At 43.5% G+C, this 18,426-nt stretch overlaps 1 protein-coding gene across 7 annotated transcripts in view; it reads left to right on the plus strand.

Moving 5' to 3' along the window:
* Positions 1-18,426, plus strand: part of HELQ (helicase, POLQ like) — a 64,373-nt gene that overhangs the window by 20,148 nt on the left and 25,799 nt on the right. For all 7 annotated transcript variants that reach the window (XM_073541779.1, XM_073541823.1, XM_073541770.1 and 4 more), the window contains 5 exons: positions 2,213-2,311; positions 6,080-6,225; positions 6,395-6,634; positions 10,650-10,791; positions 13,812-13,916. In XM_073541779.1, coding sequence (XP_073397880.1) covers positions 2,213-2,311; positions 6,080-6,225; positions 6,395-6,634; positions 10,650-10,791; positions 13,812-13,916 — 732 coding nt within the window. The remainder of the gene's footprint in view (positions 1-2,212; positions 2,312-6,079; positions 6,226-6,394; positions 6,635-10,649; positions 10,792-13,811; positions 13,917-18,426) is intronic.

Consider the following 18,426-nt stretch of genomic DNA (forward strand, 5'->3'; position numbering starts at 1 on the left):
CAGCCAAGGTAAAGCAGACAGCTGCGATCTTGTATTATCAGGCTGGAAAGGTCCATACTTATTGTCTTTCCCAACCTAAAAATACCAGCCCACAGCCACCCCCAGAATTGGTGTGTCACATTAGATGTGCCAATTCTGGCGCTTTGCTTACCTCTTACCGATTGCTCTGTTGCATTAGCAATCAGGGTAATATTTTTTTGGTTTGATGTCGGTTGTGTAACAATTATGTGGGTACTAAGGAATCTAATTGCGTGGGATAAAATGGAATTGAGTCCAAAGCTGATGTAAACAAGTGTATTTAACAAAATAAGAAATTGAACCAAAACTAACAGAGAACTTCCTGCAATAGTAACGAAGTGCATAGCACAATATAGAAATGAACAGCAAACTGTCCAGCAGTAAAATGAAGCGAGAGTAAGTACAGCATTTAACGTAGACGTCCAGCAATAATATGAGCAAGAGTGCGCACAGCTCTTAGCGTAGAAGTCCAGCAATACACAGGTGGAGCATTAACAGGAGAAGTTACTATATGTTCCTTTAGGGCTGAAAAGTCCCACTGAAGTCCAGCACAGCAGCCCACACAGAACACAGTCCAAGAAATGATAACGATGTCAGAATCTCTTACTGACCACAGCAGTTCCAGAGATGAGTAGCTCCACACTAGAAGTCCGGACAATAAATAGAACCGACCAGGATCCGTAAGCCACACAGAAGGCTGAAGGCAGCTGTAAGTGGAGGGGCAGAGCACAGAGTAACGATCAACAGCAGCATGAACACCAGAAGCAGACCAGGAGGAAGCTTCTAAGCCAGCAGCAAACAAAATACTCAGGCAAGGAGGATCTTCTGAGCTGGACTTAATTAGCAGGACAGACAGGAAGTTCCAAGAAGGCGAGGTACAAGACTGCATCTTGGACAAGGCCAAACAGGCTCAAAGGAAAATCCGGAATCCTTACAGTCAGCTGGCATCAAGCCCATGGATTAGTAATGGAGCGGTGTCTATCAGACAACCCTATTTCTAATCTAGTAAGTTAAAAGGGAAAAAAAAACACAGAAAAATTTATTATAAAGGCCTTTCCTATTTGCGTGTTTGTGGAAATAAGGTTTTGGTGATGGATTTCAAAAATAGATTATCACAATATATGCAAAACCCAAAGCTCGTATAATTATCAATAACTCTATATCGGAACAGTTTTCTTTGTCTAGAGGGACGCGGCCGGCAGGGGTGCCCCCTCTCCCCGGCCCTCTTTGCCCTTGCGATCGAGGCGTTCTCAATACGCTTAAGGTCCTCTCTCTAAATATCAAGGGCATAAACAGCAGATCGTCTAGATACTATCAGCGTTTACGCTGATGACATGGTGATATTCATGGATAAAACAGAGGAGATGCTGCCATATGTATGTGATAAATTCAGTAAATACTCGGGTCTGTATATTAACTGGGAGAAATCCGCCTTGTTTCCTCTTTCTCACAACCCAGAAGCCCACTTTGATACTCTATCTTCGTTGCCGATAGTGTCACATTTTAAATATTTAAAAATTAATATTCCAAAAAATAGTGAACTTAACCTACAACTCAATATCCTTCCACTATTGGATCTAGTTAAGCTTAAATTTGTATCTTGGAGTAAACTCCCGTTATCCATCGCTGGTCGCATAAATCTAATGATTTTGCTCCCTAAGCTTAGTTATTCCCTCTAACACAGTGCGGTGCTGATCCCTAAGTCCTTTTTTGCAAATCTAAATTCTCTAATTACTTCCTTTTATATGGCAGAAAACCAGACCCAAGCTTAAATTATCTGTTTGTTTATCCGTTTGTCCACACCTTGTATTACACACTTCATATAAGATCACATTTCATCTATCAGTCACCTGAACTTACAGATAATCAGTGTCTTCAACAGCCAGGTGATTGACTGGAAGAGATGCCATCTTATTCAGTACTAGTGGAGACCCTAGAGCAGTGCTGCGGGAGTAGTAGTGATTTAAAATGGTGACACTTATTGCTTTATTTTATCCTTTCCTGTGACAGGTGTTGACAAAGCCCTAAAAACCCCTTCAGTCACATTATAGTATGAAAATGGTGGTAAGAAATCCGCTCAAAAACCAACAGATGTTGTCCATGGTCACAATTGACCCCATTACTGCAAGACAGCAGTCATAACCGCCATGAATATTTAAAATGTCAGTAATATATACCCTTTACTTTTTTCCAGGTTGAATTAAAGGAGTTTGTAAAATTAAGAGATAGTATATATGAAGTTGACAATAAAGCAGAGAACAACTTTACATTATCACGGTTGCTGAACTACAAGGTAAATCACCTTTTTTTTTTTTTTTTTTTCTTCTTAAGATCATTTATTTATCACCCCCATTCATTTGAACTAGTGATGTGCGAACATGATCGGATCCGGTGCTAACCGAGTGTCTTTGGCATGCTCGAAAAATATATTTGATTCCCGCAGCTGCATGTCTTGCTGCTGTCAAACAGCCACAGCACATATGCAGGGATTGCCTGTTTGTAAAGTAATCCCTCTGTCCTTGTTCACATTTACGTCACTTGACAAGTGGAAAGGTTTTAAATACAAGAGTTAGGACTGTCCCACAAGGGTTGCCTTGACGTGGCGGGATGGCTTCTACATTATTTTGATCAAAATTATGTTAACTAAATACCCTTATTATTACTATTATTACTACCTTCATGCAATTTTTGCAATAAATTTTTTTACTTTTTTATTACTGGATATTTGTTTTGTGTTTTTGTTTTTGGTTTTCTCTGTGTAAAGGTCATGTGTTCATATGCAATTACATTTTGCATGCACATTAATTTACTTTTTCTGTTCAGACCCAGTTTCTTATTTGTTTCATTGTGCATTCTGTGCATATAAGGGTGTGACCGCCCTGTTTCTGAGTTGGAAAATTCATCCTGTCTGGCCTATACCATTACTGGTGGTTCAGTCCCTCTGTCCTTGTTCACATTTACGTCACTTGACAAGTGGAAAGGTTTTAAATACAAGAGTTAGGACTGTCCCACAAGGGTTGCCGTGACGTGGCATGATGGCTTCTACATTATTTTGATCAAAATTATGTTAACTAAATACCCTTATTATTACTATTATTACTACCTTCATGCAATTTTTGCAATATATTTTTTTACTTTTTTATTACTGGATATTTGTTTTGTGTTTTGTTTTTGGTAGCCACAGCACATATGCAGGGATTGCCTGTTTGTAAAGTAATCCCTGCATGTATTGCAGCTGTTGAACAACTGCGAGACATGTAGCCACGGGGACTCAAACATATTATTCGAGCACATCAAAGATTCGGTTAGCCCTCAAGTTTTCTCGGATAACATCTTATCTGAGCACGTTCGTTCATCACTAATTAGAACAAATTGCCCATGGTGCCAAATGCAACCCATTCGTGTTCATAAGAGAAGCTACAATGCTATGATGGATCCATCTAATGATGGGTTACAGAAGCACTTGACACAACATTTTTAAGAACTGCAATACTTTGTGTTTTTCGGACACTTCATTGGGAAACATAGGAAATCTTCATCCATGGTTTACTTCTTAAATTAAAAAAATAAGTTGGCTCCTCGCCTACCAACACCCAGATGTTCAGTCCACAGTTTTGAAAGCTTCAGGACTTCCTGATTTCGTTGGTTTGACTAGGATCAAGTCCCAAAGGTCTTAGATGTCACATTATGATATTTTCATCTGTACGGTCTTTTTTTAATTTTAGCATTAATGTCTTTAGCCAGGGTTAGCCCCTTGGGGCCATGTTCCTGACTTGACTGTTATTTTCCAGTCGAACCTGAATTGTAGGCCTCAGGTCAGGAATGTCCTCCAGGGCAGGGCGAACTTGGAACCAACGTTTTGGCCCCCTTGGATCAATGGATCCTCAATCTGTTCTTGAATGATTTTTTTAGTCATTTCCTCTTGTCCCGAATAGAGACATCTCTCTGCTCCAGCTTTCTGGCAAGGTGTTGTTTTTCTCTTGGTGATCTCGTCCATCAGGCCACTCTACTCTCAACTTTCACTCTTTCTCTGGACAGAGTTGTCTTGTGTCCGGCACCATCCATTCTCCCTAAGGTGTTCTCTGCCTCCAATCTTAATGAAGAGATTGCTTTCCTTCCTTATGCCTTTCGCCTTTCATCTCCTTGAGACGTTATTGCACATTCTGATGTGGATAGGTCTGTGCAGCTCTACCTGTCTTTCCCAGCTCCGTTCAGACTTTCAAATGATTTGTTTGTCGTCCAGGTAGGCCGTTGCTGAGGTCTGACAGCATCCAGCACTGCTATTGCTTGCTGGTTTCGATTTGCTATTGCAGAAGATATGTCTAAGCTACGGCACCACCAGCTGCGCACAGCTCACTCCACCCGTGTGGTAGAAGCCTCCTAGGTAGTACGCCTCCGGGCATCTCTTCTCTTCCGTAGGGCTGCTACTTAGTCTTCAGTCCACATCTTTGCAGAGCTCTTACTTATGCGTCAACGGATGCAAGTCTTTGCAAAGGGTACTTGAAGAGTCATTCACTCCATTGCTAACCTGAGAGACTGCTATTCCTCTTTCTGCAAATTATTAGTTTTCCCACCCAAGGGACTGCTTTGTGACGTGCCATGGTTTCCTGTGGCCCCCCCCCACCCGATTGAAGCATCTGAGAAAAGACTTTTGTTACCTCGGTGGTTTTTGTTTTGCTTCAACTGCTTTTGCAATAAGTGAATAGCTGGTGGTTGGGGGAGGAGACTTTTTTTATATTAAGATGTACATTAAGGCTATGTGCCCACGTTACAGAAATTCAGCGGAACTGTCCGCCGCATTTCCGCAACTACCTGCTGCGGGTAAAACTCATGCGGAATTCGCATGCGTTTTCCCACAAAACACAAGCGTTTTGCAAGCGTTTTTAGCTTGCAGAATGCTTGCGCTTTTCCAAGTGATTTGAAGTGTCACTTGGCAAAGTGTTTGACAGGTTGGTCACACTCGTCAAGCATAGTGCTTGACAAGTGTGACCAACTTTTTACTATTGATGTTGCCTATGCAGCATCAGTAGTAAAAGATAGAATGTTAAAAATAATTAAAAAAGGGATATATTTACCTGCTGGCAGCCCCCGGAGTCATCCCACCCCTCATTGGCGCTGCCGGCAACTTCCGTTCCCAGGGATGCCTTGCGACAATGACCTCTGACGTAGCATCACGTGAGACCGCTACGTCATCAGAGGTCATTCGCGCAATGCATCCCTGGGAATGGAAGATGCTGGCAGCGTGGCTGAGAGCCGGGAAGGCTCCAGGGGCCTACAGAAGGTAAGTATATCCATATTTTTAATTCTATTTTTTTACAAGAATATGGTACCCAGGGCATGGAGGAGAGTCTTCTCTCCTCCAGACCCTGGGTACCATCCGCACATGAAGCGCTCACTTTACACATGGTGGGCATAGCCATATGCGTAAAGTGAGCGTTTCAATGCAATCCTATGGTGGCGGAACTGCCACGATTCCGCAGAATAATGAACATGCTGCGGACTTTACCGCTATGCGATTCCGCAGCGGTAAAATCCGTAGCATAGGCACAGCAACTGCGGAATCACATAGGATTGCACGGGGGTGCGTTTTATTAGCGTTTTTTTACGCATTTCCGCTGCGGCAAAAAACGCGGCGGAACGCATAAAAAAACGCAACATGGGCACACAGCCTAAGTATCAGCCTCCAGGTAGCAGCAGATTTCCAATTACACTGATTAAGGTTACGAAAGAAAGATTTTACAGTGGGTACCAAAAATCCTCTTTTTTTCATTATTGCATTTTCTGGGATTGCTTTACTTCATACTTGGGATATATTGGGATTTATTTAGTCATTGATGTCAGATTGCAGTTTTTTTACTGTTTTACTACAGTTGCCTTTAAAACTGCATGAAGATGCCTCGGCTTTGAAAATTCTCAGCGTGTAACACAGTTTGGGATGCATGGGGGGCTGGGGGTTAGGTTTTTTTTTTTGTAATTTGCACAATTGCAAAGAAGTACATTTTTTGGTAAGCAAATAAGATATCTTATTACTTTTATATTCTCTATTATTTCTTTTTACTAGTATTCAAGTAACATGCTTAGAATAGATCCTGATCACATCATTGCCCTGGTGACTGAGGTCATTCCAAATCTGTCCTGTCTGGTCTTCTGTCCTACCAAAAGGAACTGTGAAAATGTTGCAGAAATGATTTGCAAATACCTCAACAAGTAAGACTTTCCATCCTAGACCTCTTCGATAAAATAAATCTGCCACTGTAGAAGATTTGAATAGTATAGTCTTGTATGACTTCAACGACTACTTCTTGAAAGATCTGTTCATTGAAAACATTTTTTTCTTTCTGCATGATTATCAACTAAATTTGCCCATGTAATGAAGAGCATTCTTGAGTCACAGAGAAGCAGAAAAGAAAGCACTCATTGACAACTTGAGGAATACTGGAAATGGCATCATGTGCTCTGTTTTGAAGCGTACCATTCCCTTCGGTATAGCTTACCACCACAGTGGGCTGACCAGTGATGAGAGGAAATTGGTGGAAGAAGCCTATTCTTCAGGAGTTCTGTGCCTCCTTACCTGCACTTCTACCTTAGCAGCTGGGGTGAATTTACCTGCCAGAAGGTCAGTGCTAGCCAATTTCACTATTTACTTCTTTGAAAAATTTAAAGATAACTTGTCAGCTTGTTTTTACTTATTTGTCCCCTAGAAAAATGATACATTTTTTGAAGAGATTCAGTGTGTCAGTCATGAGAGATCTACGAAGATGCTGTATGTAAATTGAACTGGAAGTGGACCGAGGGGGAGACAATGCACATACAGTGCCTGGAACTTTTCAACCTTTTCCCACATATCATGCTTCAAACATAAAGATACCAAATGTAAATTTTTGTTGAAGAATCAACAACAAGTGGGACACAATTGTGAAGTTGAACGAAATGTAATGGTTATTTTAATTATTTTTTTAAATTAAAAAACGGGGCATGCAATATTATTCGGCCCCTTTAACTTAATACTTTGTTGCGCCACCTTTTGCTGCGATTACAGCTGCAAGTCGCTTTGGGTATGTCTCTATCAGTTTTGTACATCGAGAGACTGAAATTCTTGCCCATTCTTCCTTGGCAAACAGCTCGAGCTCAGTGAGGTTTGATGGAGATCGTTTGAAAACAGCAGTTTTCAGCTCTTTCCACAGATTCTCGATTGGATTCCGGTCTGGACTTTGACTTGACCATTCTAACATCTGGATATGTTTATTTGTGAACCATTCCATTGTAGATTTTGCTTTATGTTTGGGATCATTGTCTTGTTGGAAGACAAATCTCCGTCCAAGTCTCAGGTCTTTTGCAGACTCCAACAGGTTTTCTTCAAGAATGGTCCTGTATTTGGCTCCATCCATCTTCCCATCAATTTCAATCATCTTCCCTGTCCCTGCTGAAGAAAAGCAGGCCCAAACCATGATGTTCCCCCACCATTTGACAGTGGGGATGGTGTGTTCAGGCTGATGAGCTGTGTTTCCTTTACGCCAAACATATCGTTTGGCATTGTTGCCAAAAAGTTCAATTTTGGTTTCATCTGACCAGAGCACCTTCTTCCACATGTTTGCTGTGTCTCCCATGTGGCTTATTGCAAACTTTAAACAACACTTTTTATGGATATCTTTGAGAAATGGATTTCTTCTTGCCACTCTTCCATAAAGGCCAGATTTGTGCAGTGGACGATTGATTGTTGTCCTATGGACAGACTGTCCCACCTCAGCTGTAGATCTCTGCAGTTCATCCACAGTGATCATGGGCCTCTTGGCTGCATCTCTGATCAGTCTTCTCCTTGTTTGAGATGAAAATTTAGAGGGACGGCCGAGTTTTGGTAGATTGGCAGTGGTATGATACTCCTTACATTTCAATATGATCGCTTGCACAGTGCTCCTTGGGATGCTTAAAGTTTTGGAAATCATTTTGTATCCAAATCCGGCTTTAAACTTCTCCACAACAGTATCACGGACCTGCCTGTTGTGTTCCTTGGTCTTCATGATGCTCTCTGTGCTTCAAACAGAACCCTGAGATTATCACAGAGCAGGTGCATTTATACAGAGACTTGATTACACACAGGTGGATTATATTTATCATTAGTCATTTAGGACAAAATTGGATCATTCAGAGATCCACAATGAACTTCTGGCGTGAGTTTGCTGCACTGAAAGTAAAGGGGCTGAATAATATTGCACGCCCCACTTTTCAGTTTTTGACTTTCCACAAAAATTTAAAATAAGCATTAAATTTCGTTCAACTTCACAAATGTGTCCCACTTGTTGTTTATTCTTCACCAAAACTTTACATTTGGTATCTTTATGTTTGAAGCATGATATGTGGGTAAAGGTTGAAAAGTTCCAGGGGGCCGAATACTAAGGCACTGTAGAAGAAAGGCCCCAGCACAATCCAGTGTGATTTGCATATGGCTTCTAGGATAGATTTCTCATGATTGGCACATCAGATTTCTACGGCAAAGGTATAATTTTTATTGGGGATATGTGCCTGTACCGTCTTACTACACTTCCATATGTGAGAAACTTCCTGACCGGTTCCCGTTAAGAGTAAAACAGAAATGCACTTTATATTCGCATATTCTTTTCTGCACCATTAGAGCCTTCTATAGGAGTCCCACATTTTAGGAAACTATTTAAAGAAACATATACAGGGGTTGGACAAAATAATGGAAACACCTGGAAACATCAACAAAAGTTTGTTTAATATGGTGTAGGTCCACCTTTTGCGACGATCACAGCCTCAATTCTCCGAGGTATTGATTCATACAAGGTGTGAATTTATTCCAAAGGAATTGTAGTCCATTCTTCAGTTAGAACACCCTCCAGTTCTTTGAGCGACGATGGCGGCGGAAATCGGCGTCTAACTTGAATCTCTAAAATCGACCATAAATGCTCAATAATGTTGAGGTCTGAGGATTGTGGGGGCCAGATGAGATGCTCAACTTCATTACAATGTTCCTCGTGCCATGCTTTAACGATTCTAGCTGTATGAATTGGTGCATTATCATCCTGAAAGATGGCGTTCCCCTCCGGGAACAGTGCTTGAACCATAGGATGCACTTGGTCGCCCAAAATGCCTAAATAATCGTGGCTGTTAATTCTTCCATGAAGGGATATCATTGGCCCGGCGGATCTCCACGAAATAGCAACCCAGATCATCCCAGAACCTCCACCATGTTTTACGGTTGGGAGAAGGCAGTCTGGATGGAATGCTTCTTTCGGCTGTTTCCAAACGTACACTCGGCCGGAGGACAGAAATAAGGTAAACGATGATTCGTCTGAGAATATCACGTTTCCACTGCTCGAGGGACCAATTCTGGAGGTTTCTACACCACTCTAAACGCTTGGAAACATTTGTCATTGAGAGCAGCGGTTTTCGAATTGCAGCTCTTCCGTGGAATCCAGATTTGTGCAGCTCCCGACGAACAGTTTTCATGGAAACTGGGTTCTGTAGGTGTTCATTGAGCTCAGCAGTGATTTTCGGAGCCATGGTCTTGCGATCCTCTCTCACAATTCGCTTTAGAATCCGACGGTCTCTCTGTCAACTTCGACTTTCGGCCGGACCTGTGCTTTGCTGCAGACGTTTTTCCTTCTCTTTCAAACGCAGTCATTACTTTGGAGACAGTACCTCTTGACACACCAAGCATTCAGGCACTTTCTGTTACACTAGCGCCTGCCATACGAGCACCAACAATTTGGCCTCTTTGAAAATCCGAGAAGTCTGCCATTGGTATCAGGTTCTCATCAATGTTCTTACAATTCTGCAAAACAAACAGTTAATTTACATACACATATCATATAACACAAATAATCAACTACAAAACATTACCATATGTCACTGCATGTTTATAACATGTTCGAAGATTATGATGCCAAAATGTTAGGTGATTCCATTATTTTGTCCAACCCCTGTATGTATAACCCCTTATGTAGTAATAACTCTGGAACGCTTCAACAAATCCCAGTGATTTTGAGATTTTTTTTTTCATGGCACATTATACTTTATTATAATGGTAAATTTAGGTTGATATGTTTTGTGTTTAATTATAGAAAAAAAATATCAGAAATTTGACAAAAATGTTTTTGCGGCCCCAATAGATTTCTATGGGGCCTCAAAATGGCCCGCAAAAATACATTGGAGCGCCGTGTCCCGTATGGCCGTGAGGGCCATATATACGGCCATGAAAAAATATTGAGGACATGGCCTCTCCATTTAAATCAATGGTACTGCAAAAACAACGTTAGCTTGTTTTTGCTGTACACCGTATTGACGGATCGCCGTTTTTTCCCCATAGTATGATGTAGTATGATCAGACCATGTTCCTGTACGGTGAGACACAGCCATTACACAGTACACAGGGGCACATTTATAAGATTATCTCAGCACAGGGACATTTTATTTAGCACATCCAATTGAGGAAATTATTATTATTCCAAGATCTGTTGATTAAAATGAACTTTTGTTCATGGGCAAACCCTTTAACTTCTATATCAAAATCCATGGCAAAAACTAGATGGTAATGGACAGAATGTGAATGTTGGTTACACGATTCCTGCTCAAATCTGTTCAGCCTGTTAATATTTTACTCTCTCCTACAGGGTCATTTTGCGAGCACCTTACGTGGCTAAAGATTTTCTCAAGAGGGCCCAGTATAAACAGATGATTGGCAGGGCTGGTCGAGCCGGTATTGACAATGCTGGGGAAAGTATTCTTATCTTACAGGAAAAAGAAAAGGAAATGGTAATATATTGTTTAATCCAAGTAAAATGTATAGTCAGACTATATACAGTGGGGCAAAAAAGTATTTAGTCAGTCAGCAATAGTGCAAGTTCCACCACTTAAAAAGATGAGAGGCGTCTGTAATTTACATCATAGGTAGACCTCAACTATGGGAGACAAACTGAGAAAAAAAAATCCAGAAAATCACATTGTCTGTTTTTTTTTCCTTTTATTTGCATATTATGGTGGAAAATAAGTATTTGGTCCGAAACAAGCAATCAAGATTTCTGGCTCTCACAGACCTGTAACTTCTTCTTTAAGAGTCTCCTTTTTCCTCCACTCATTACCTGTAGTAATGGCACCTGTTTAAACTTGTTATCAGTATAAAAAGACACCTGTGCACACCCTCAAACAGTCTGACTCCAAACTCCACTATGGTGAAGACCAAAGAGCTGTCAAAGGACACCAGAAACAAAATTGTAGCCCTGCACCAGGCTGGGAAGACTGAATCTGCAATGGCCAACCAGCTTGGAGTGAAGAAATCAACTGTGGGAGCAATAATTAGAAAATGGAAGACATACAAGACCACTGATAATCTCCCTCGATCTGGTGCTCCACGCAAAATCCCACCCCGTGGGGTCAGAATGATCACAAGAACGGTGAGCAAAAATCCCAGAACCACGCGGGGGGACCTAGTGAATGAACTGCAGAGAGCTGGGACCAATGTAACAAGGCCTACCATAAGTAACACACTACGCCACCATGGACTCAGATTCTGCAGTGCCAGACGCGTCCCACTGCTTAAGCCTGTACATGTCCGGGCCCGTCTGAAGTTTGCTAGAGAGCATTTGGATGATCCAGAGGAGTTTTGGGAGAATGTCCTATGGTCTGATGAAACCAAACTGGAACTGTTTGGTAGAAACACAACTTGTCGTGTTTGGAGGAAAAAGAATACTGAGTTGCATCCATCAAACACCATACCTACTGTAAAGCATGGTGGTGGAAACATCATGCTTTGGGGCTGTTTCTCTGCAAAGGGGCCAGGACGACTGATCCGGGTACATGAAAGAATGAATGGGGCCATGTATCGTGAGATTTTGAGTGCAAACCTCCTTCCATCAGCAAGGGCATTGATGATGAAACGTGGCTGGGTCTTTCAACATGACAATGATCCAAAGCACACCGCCAGGGCAACGAAGGAGTGGCTTCGTAAGAAGCATTTCAAGGTCCTGGAGTGGCCTAGCCAGTCTCCAGATCTCAACCCTATAGAAAACCTTTGGAGGGAGTTGAAAGTCCGTGTTGCCAAGCGAAAAGCCAAAAACATCACTGCTCTAGAGGAGATCTGCATGGAGGAATGGGCCAACATACCAACAACAGTGTGTGGCAACCTTGTGAAGACTTACAGAAAACGTTTGACCTCTGTCATTGCCAACAAAGGATATATCACAAAGTATTGAGATGAAATTTTGTTTCTGACCAAATACTTATTTTCCACCATAATATGCAAATAAAATGAAAAAAAAACAGACAATGTGATTTTCTGGATTTTTTTTTCTCAGTTTGTCTCCCATAGTTGAGGTCTACCTATGATGTAAATTACAGACGCCTCTCATCTTTTTAAGTGGTGGAACTTGCACTATTGCTGACTGACTAAATACTTTTTTGCCCCACTGTATATATTTTTTTGTTTCAATTAAAATTAATACTCTACAATAAAAGATCTATAATAAAAGTGGCATAACATTCTGAGATGCATGTAAGGAGATGATACACAACAGTGTCATATGTATAAGCAGAGAGTGAAGTCTCCCTCCATCCTGCCTGGGGAACCTGTAGGAACCAAATCACAGTGGGACTAGACCGCCAATGCAGAAAAGCCAAATCTATCAAGAATACAGCCACTACTATAATGGCCAGTCACAAATGGTATCATTCAGGTTGTACACTTTGATCAGTAGCTGAGCTATTATCCAATATCATCTCCACAGCCTCAAAAGCACCAGCTACACCTGGAAATGGGGGCACAGACGAGACCCTCTGGTCATAATAGAAGGCTGTGCAAAGAGCCTTTTAAGGTTATGCTCCCATGATGAGTATTTGTTGAGTTTTTGATGTTGCATATGTTCTGCTGCATATCTGGACCTATTAGGTTAATTACATTTTTTTTTTCGTTTTACAGTGTGTTTTTTTACGTGTGTTTTTGATGCTGCAGTTTTTGTCTCTTTTTGGCATGTCGTGTTTAAAATAAAGCTGCTTTGTTTTTCATACTATCTGTTATTTGACTTTGCCACAACGCTATAGCCCCATTGTCTGAATTGGTGAGTCCCAGCAGTATCTTCGTAATATATTGCTGTCATCATATTATACAATTGCTCATTTTGTCCTTCTACCAAGTTAATTCTTCTCTTTTCCATTAGGTCTATGACCTCACCTGATTAAAAACAGACAAGTTGCATTCTTCTAAGCTCTATAAAGTCTTTTTTTCCCTGCATGAGTCTTCATTAGAACTACAATTTTACATCACTGCAAAGCCCCTCTCGGCCCAGCTTCAACACCTCTTCAACTCCTGACAAGAACGTTGTATTGATGTAGAATTGTAGTTCTTATGATGACTCATGCAGGGAAAAGAGACTTTCTGTTTCTTTATAGAGCTGAGAAGGATCCAGCTAGTTTTTTTTTTTTTTTAAATCACGTGATGTCATAGACCTATTGGAAAAGAGAAGAATTAACTGAGTAGAAGGGCAAAATGAGCAATTGTAAGTACACAGTGCCATATAAAGTGATGAATGCAACATATTAGGAGGATAAACTTTGGCAGTGCTTCTTTAGTTCTTAGCAGATCATTACCTAGATGCTTACTGTTTTGAGCTTGTAATGTTTAAGCTGTGTTCTGTTGCATCCTTACATTATATATTTTAAGTATGTTTAAACCTGATGGATCACAGTAATCGCCTATCTAAATATTTGATCAGTGGCTCTGTTATGGCAGCATATCCTTACATGGTCCTTAACTGTATTTATAGCTTACTTTTGCTTTTAAGGCTCGAGAACTGGTTAGTAAACCACCAGAGAACTGCTTCAGCAATCTCATGCACGACCGTGGAAAAGGTTTCCAAAGTATGCTGCTTTCAATAATTGGCCTGAAGGTACACATTGAAAATGCTTATGCTTTACACATAACAGTAGACTTTGACACACTGCTCTAAGTATCTATTTATATAATTGCCTTGTAATGTTTTCATTTCCTGTTCTGTCCAGATGTCACCTTATCCCAGAATTCCAAGCACAGGAAGTTCACCGACCGCCATATTGGGACACCCAGGTGATGGGTGTCTCAATATGGAAACTGCTGCTGGTACCAACCTATTGCGCGGTACCACCAGCGAACACCATCTCCCAGGCGCAGTGAATCATTCCGCTGATCCCAGCGGCAGATGCACGACATTTCTACAGGCAGAGGAAGCCGATCACATTAAATGGGTTTTCTAACGAACCAAAGTTCTTTTTAAAAATTGTCTGTGTCTGACCGTGTACGGAGCATATCACATCTCCTGGGCAGCGGAGGAAGCAAAAGACAATACTGACATTACAGCAGGGGATTACAGAGGATACATTTTGTGAGGTAAAATATTTCACTGACTGTTTTTAAACAATATTTTACCTCACAAAATGTATCCTCTGCAATCTCCTGCTGTAATGTGAGTATTGTCTTTTGCTTCCCCCCCTGCCCAGGAGCTGTGGTATGTTCTGTACACGGTCAGATACAGGGGTGAGACTGCTCAAACGGGACAGCACATGAGGGGAGAACACAGCACAGGAAGGAGAGAGACAGCAGACAAGGGGGATAATAAGAGAGCACAGACGGGAGAAGTCAGCACATGGGGAAAGAGAGAGTGGATAGGTCAGTGAGCACATGGGGGGGGGGAGATTCTTAACGCTGCAAAGCCTGTCCTCATCGTGACATGACCGCCCTTCCGATGCTATGGCATTGGGCCTCCATCTAGTATAGTATAATGAAAGGAGTTCTCTGGACAACTTTGTGGGTATACACAAATGGTATAGACATTGGCAGCATCAGAGTTACAAGGAGTGAAGATCAGCGAGCAGAGTCATAATCAGATAAAGACCCAAGGTTATCAGCAGTATTCCTGATAACTTTCCCCTATGTAGCGATCATTAACCCCTTACCTACAATTGACGTAATATTCCGTCCATGTGACCATGGACCTAATTACCATGGACGGAATATTACGTCATGCCCTTTAATGCGACATCGCGACTTAAGTCGCGGTGATCGCATTAAAATGCCGATGCCATCTTACCTCAGGATAGATGGCCTCGGCATCCCGGGCAGTCTCCGCCCTGGCCCGCCCCTCTCTGAGCTGTGATTGGCTGTTCAATTCAGAACAACCAATCACAGCAACTCTCTTTGTTTCAGCCAATCAGATTGGCTGAAACAACAGGAATCTAGGCTAGGATCGAGTACCGATGTACTCGATCCTAGGACCGGTGCCTGGCAACGCCAGGCACCGGAGAAAAGCCCCCAGATTGGCGCGATCGCCGATCTAATCGATCGCGCCAATCGCAGCGCACAGCGGCGCAATATCGCCGCTGTGCCCTGCCGGTACCGGCCCGGATCGGTGCTGTAATAGCACCGATCCTAGGCCAGAGCCTAGGACAGGCCCAGTAGGGCCTGCAGGAAGTGGTTGGCGCGATCGATTAGATCGGCGATCGCGCCAGCCACAGGGCACAGCTGCGGTCACCATGTGACCGCTCTGTGCCCTGCTGATGACCTGGCCATGACCTGCCTAGGAATCGGAGCTGTGAGCTCCGATCCTAGGCAGTTACCATGGTCACCAGGCAGATCAGGGATTGGTGGGATCGATGTAATCATTCGATCCCACCAATGACAGGTCACAGCAGCGAAGTGACCGCTCTGTGACCTGCCCCCTGACCTGCCTCTGACCTGTCTAACCTGTCTGCAGGGGTCCTCACTCTAGCTGAGGATTCCTGCAGAGAGGTCGGACGCAGCAAGAGCTCCTGTGCTGGGTATTGTGGTGCCACAGCTTGTAGCATCACAATCCCTGCAGAAGAAAGAAGAAGAAGAAAGAAAACTACAACTGTAAGTGCTAATTGATCCCTGATCCCCTGCCCAATCTATCTTCACCCCCCCACCTATCTTCATTCCCCCGTCCCCCCTTTTACCCCCCTCACCCCCCTTTTACCCCCCCTCACCCCCCTTTTACCCCCTCCACCCCCCCTTTTGGCCCGCCTCCGTGTGCAGCCGCCAAGCGTTGATCGGTGACGCAGTTCACCGATCAACACTTGTGCTCGCTTTTTTTTACTCCGCACACACATCCCGTTTTTCATTTTTTTCTCCCCCCCTTGTGCCACCTAACTACAACCCTAACTGACCCCTGCCCAATCTTTCTTCATCCACCCCAATCCCCCCATCCCCCTTCCCCCTATTTTTACCCCCCTCCACCCCACTTTTGCGCCACCTCCGTGCGCAGCCACCGAGCGTTGATCGGTGACGCAGTTCACCGATCAACACTCGTGCTCGCCTTTTTTCCTTCGCACACACATCCCGTTTTTCATTTTTTTTCTCCCCCCCTTGTGCCACCTAACAACAACCCTAACTGACCCCTGCCCAATCTCTCTTCATCCACCCCAATCCCCCCATCCCCCACCCCCCTCCACCCCACTTTTGCGCCACCTGCCTGCCGTTTTAAATTTTTTTCTCCCCTTTTTGTGCCACGTAACTACAACCCTAACTGTTGATCCCTGTCCGATCTCTATTCATCCACCCCAATCCTCCCAGCCCCCTCTTTTTACCCCCCTTTGTGCCGTTTCCGTGTGCACATTTAGCAGCCGCTGAATTTTGATAAGTGACGCAATTCACTTATAAAAGTTCGTGCCGACTGTTTTCCATTTTTCTTTTTCACCTCCCCCCCCCTTTGAGCCACCCCTGTGCACACATCCAGCAGCCACTGAATTTTGGTAAGTGACGCCGTTCACTTACCATATCTAGGTCCTGCTGTTTTAGACTTTTTTTTCCACATTTCCTTTTAGCTTTTTCTTACAGGATAGTGTGCACCAATCACTAGCCCCCCACCACATACACAGTTATAAATAAAGTACACCCAAGCACCATATTTACACAAAAAAATGTCCCGCCCATCACGTTCCTCCCAACAGCGCTATTCAATGGAGGAGGCATATTCTTACCTTGCCTCCGACACTGATAGCGAGGATGACGATCCGACTTTTCTTTATTTTTCGGATTCTTCATCCTCTTCTTCTTCCTCTTCCCCCTCCTCATCTTCCTCCTCGGGTCCTGCGGAACCGCCACGCAGACGCTCCAGGACAGAAGATGAGGCAGCGCCCACCATGCCCGCAGCTGATTCAGCAGACCCTGTGTGGACCTCGCCCCCCGAAAATTACGAGCCACTGATTCCTGATTTTGTGGCAGAATCAGGAATCAAGTTTGACACCACCGGCCTCACAGAAATTGACTTTTTCAAAGTCTTTTTCTCTGAGGATTTTGTTAACCACATGGTGGAGCAAACTAATTTGTACGCTCGGCAATTTTTGGAGCAAAACCCGCTTTCATCCTATACTAACTGGTCTCCTGTGGACGCAGTTGAAATGACGAAGTTTTGGGGCCTGGTCCTCCACATGGGTATCCTGAAGAAGCCTGAAATTTCGCAATATTGGAGTGTTGATATTTTATACAACACTCCAGTATTCCGAATGGTCATGGCCCGGGCGCGTTTTCAGGCCATCCTCAAGTTTCTGCATTATAACGATAATGCACAGTGTCTCGCACGAGATGACCCCAACTTTGACCGTCTGTTCAAAGTTCGGCCGGTCATCGAACACTTCAACAAAAAGTTTGCTGAAGTGTACGTGCTCCAAAGGAACATCTGCGTGGACGAGTCCTTGGTCCATTTTAAGGGCAGGCTCGGATTCCGTCAATACCTGCCCAGTAAGAGGGCCAGGTACGGAATCAAACTCTATAAGCTGTGTGAGAGTACCTCAGGGTACACCCACAGGTTTAGAGTGTACGAAGGAAAGGACACCAGGATTGAACCCCCTGAGTGTCCTCCTGACCTGGGAGTGAGTGGGAAAATTGTGTGGGATTTGGTGCACCCACTGCTGGATAAAGGTTATCACCTCTACACTGATAACTTTTATACCAGTGTCCCACTCTACAAAGCCCTCTTTGCGCGAGGTACCGCAGCTTGCGGTACTGTCCGCAAAAATCAGAGAGGCCTCCCGAAGACGCTACTTGGGCAGATGCTCCGAAAAGGTGAGAGCAGGGCCCAATGTAGCGACCACCTGCTGGTGGTCAAGTACAAGGACAAGAGGGATGTCTTTCTCTTGACCACCATACACGGTGATGGCAGCGCCCTCAGCACTGTACGGGGTACCTCGGCACAGGTCAGCAAACCTGAATGTGTGCTGGGGTACAATAAAAACATGGGGGGCGTTGATCGCTCCGATCAATACCTCCAACCGTACAATGCTTTGAGAAAGGCCAAGGCGTGGTACAAAAAGCTGGTCGTGCACATCGTCCAATTGGCAATGCTCAACGCATTCCTATTGTCACAATGTGCATGCCCCAGCGATACGTCGTACCTTCAGTTTCAGGAG

Source organism: Dendrobates tinctorius, unplaced genomic scaffold (genome assembly GCF_039654945.1).
Source record: "Dendrobates tinctorius isolate UK_male_01 unplaced genomic scaffold, ASM3965494v1 ptg000011l, whole genome shotgun sequence".
In the NCBI taxonomy this organism is placed as follows: domain Eukaryota; kingdom Metazoa; phylum Chordata; class Amphibia; order Anura; family Dendrobatidae; genus Dendrobates; species Dendrobates tinctorius.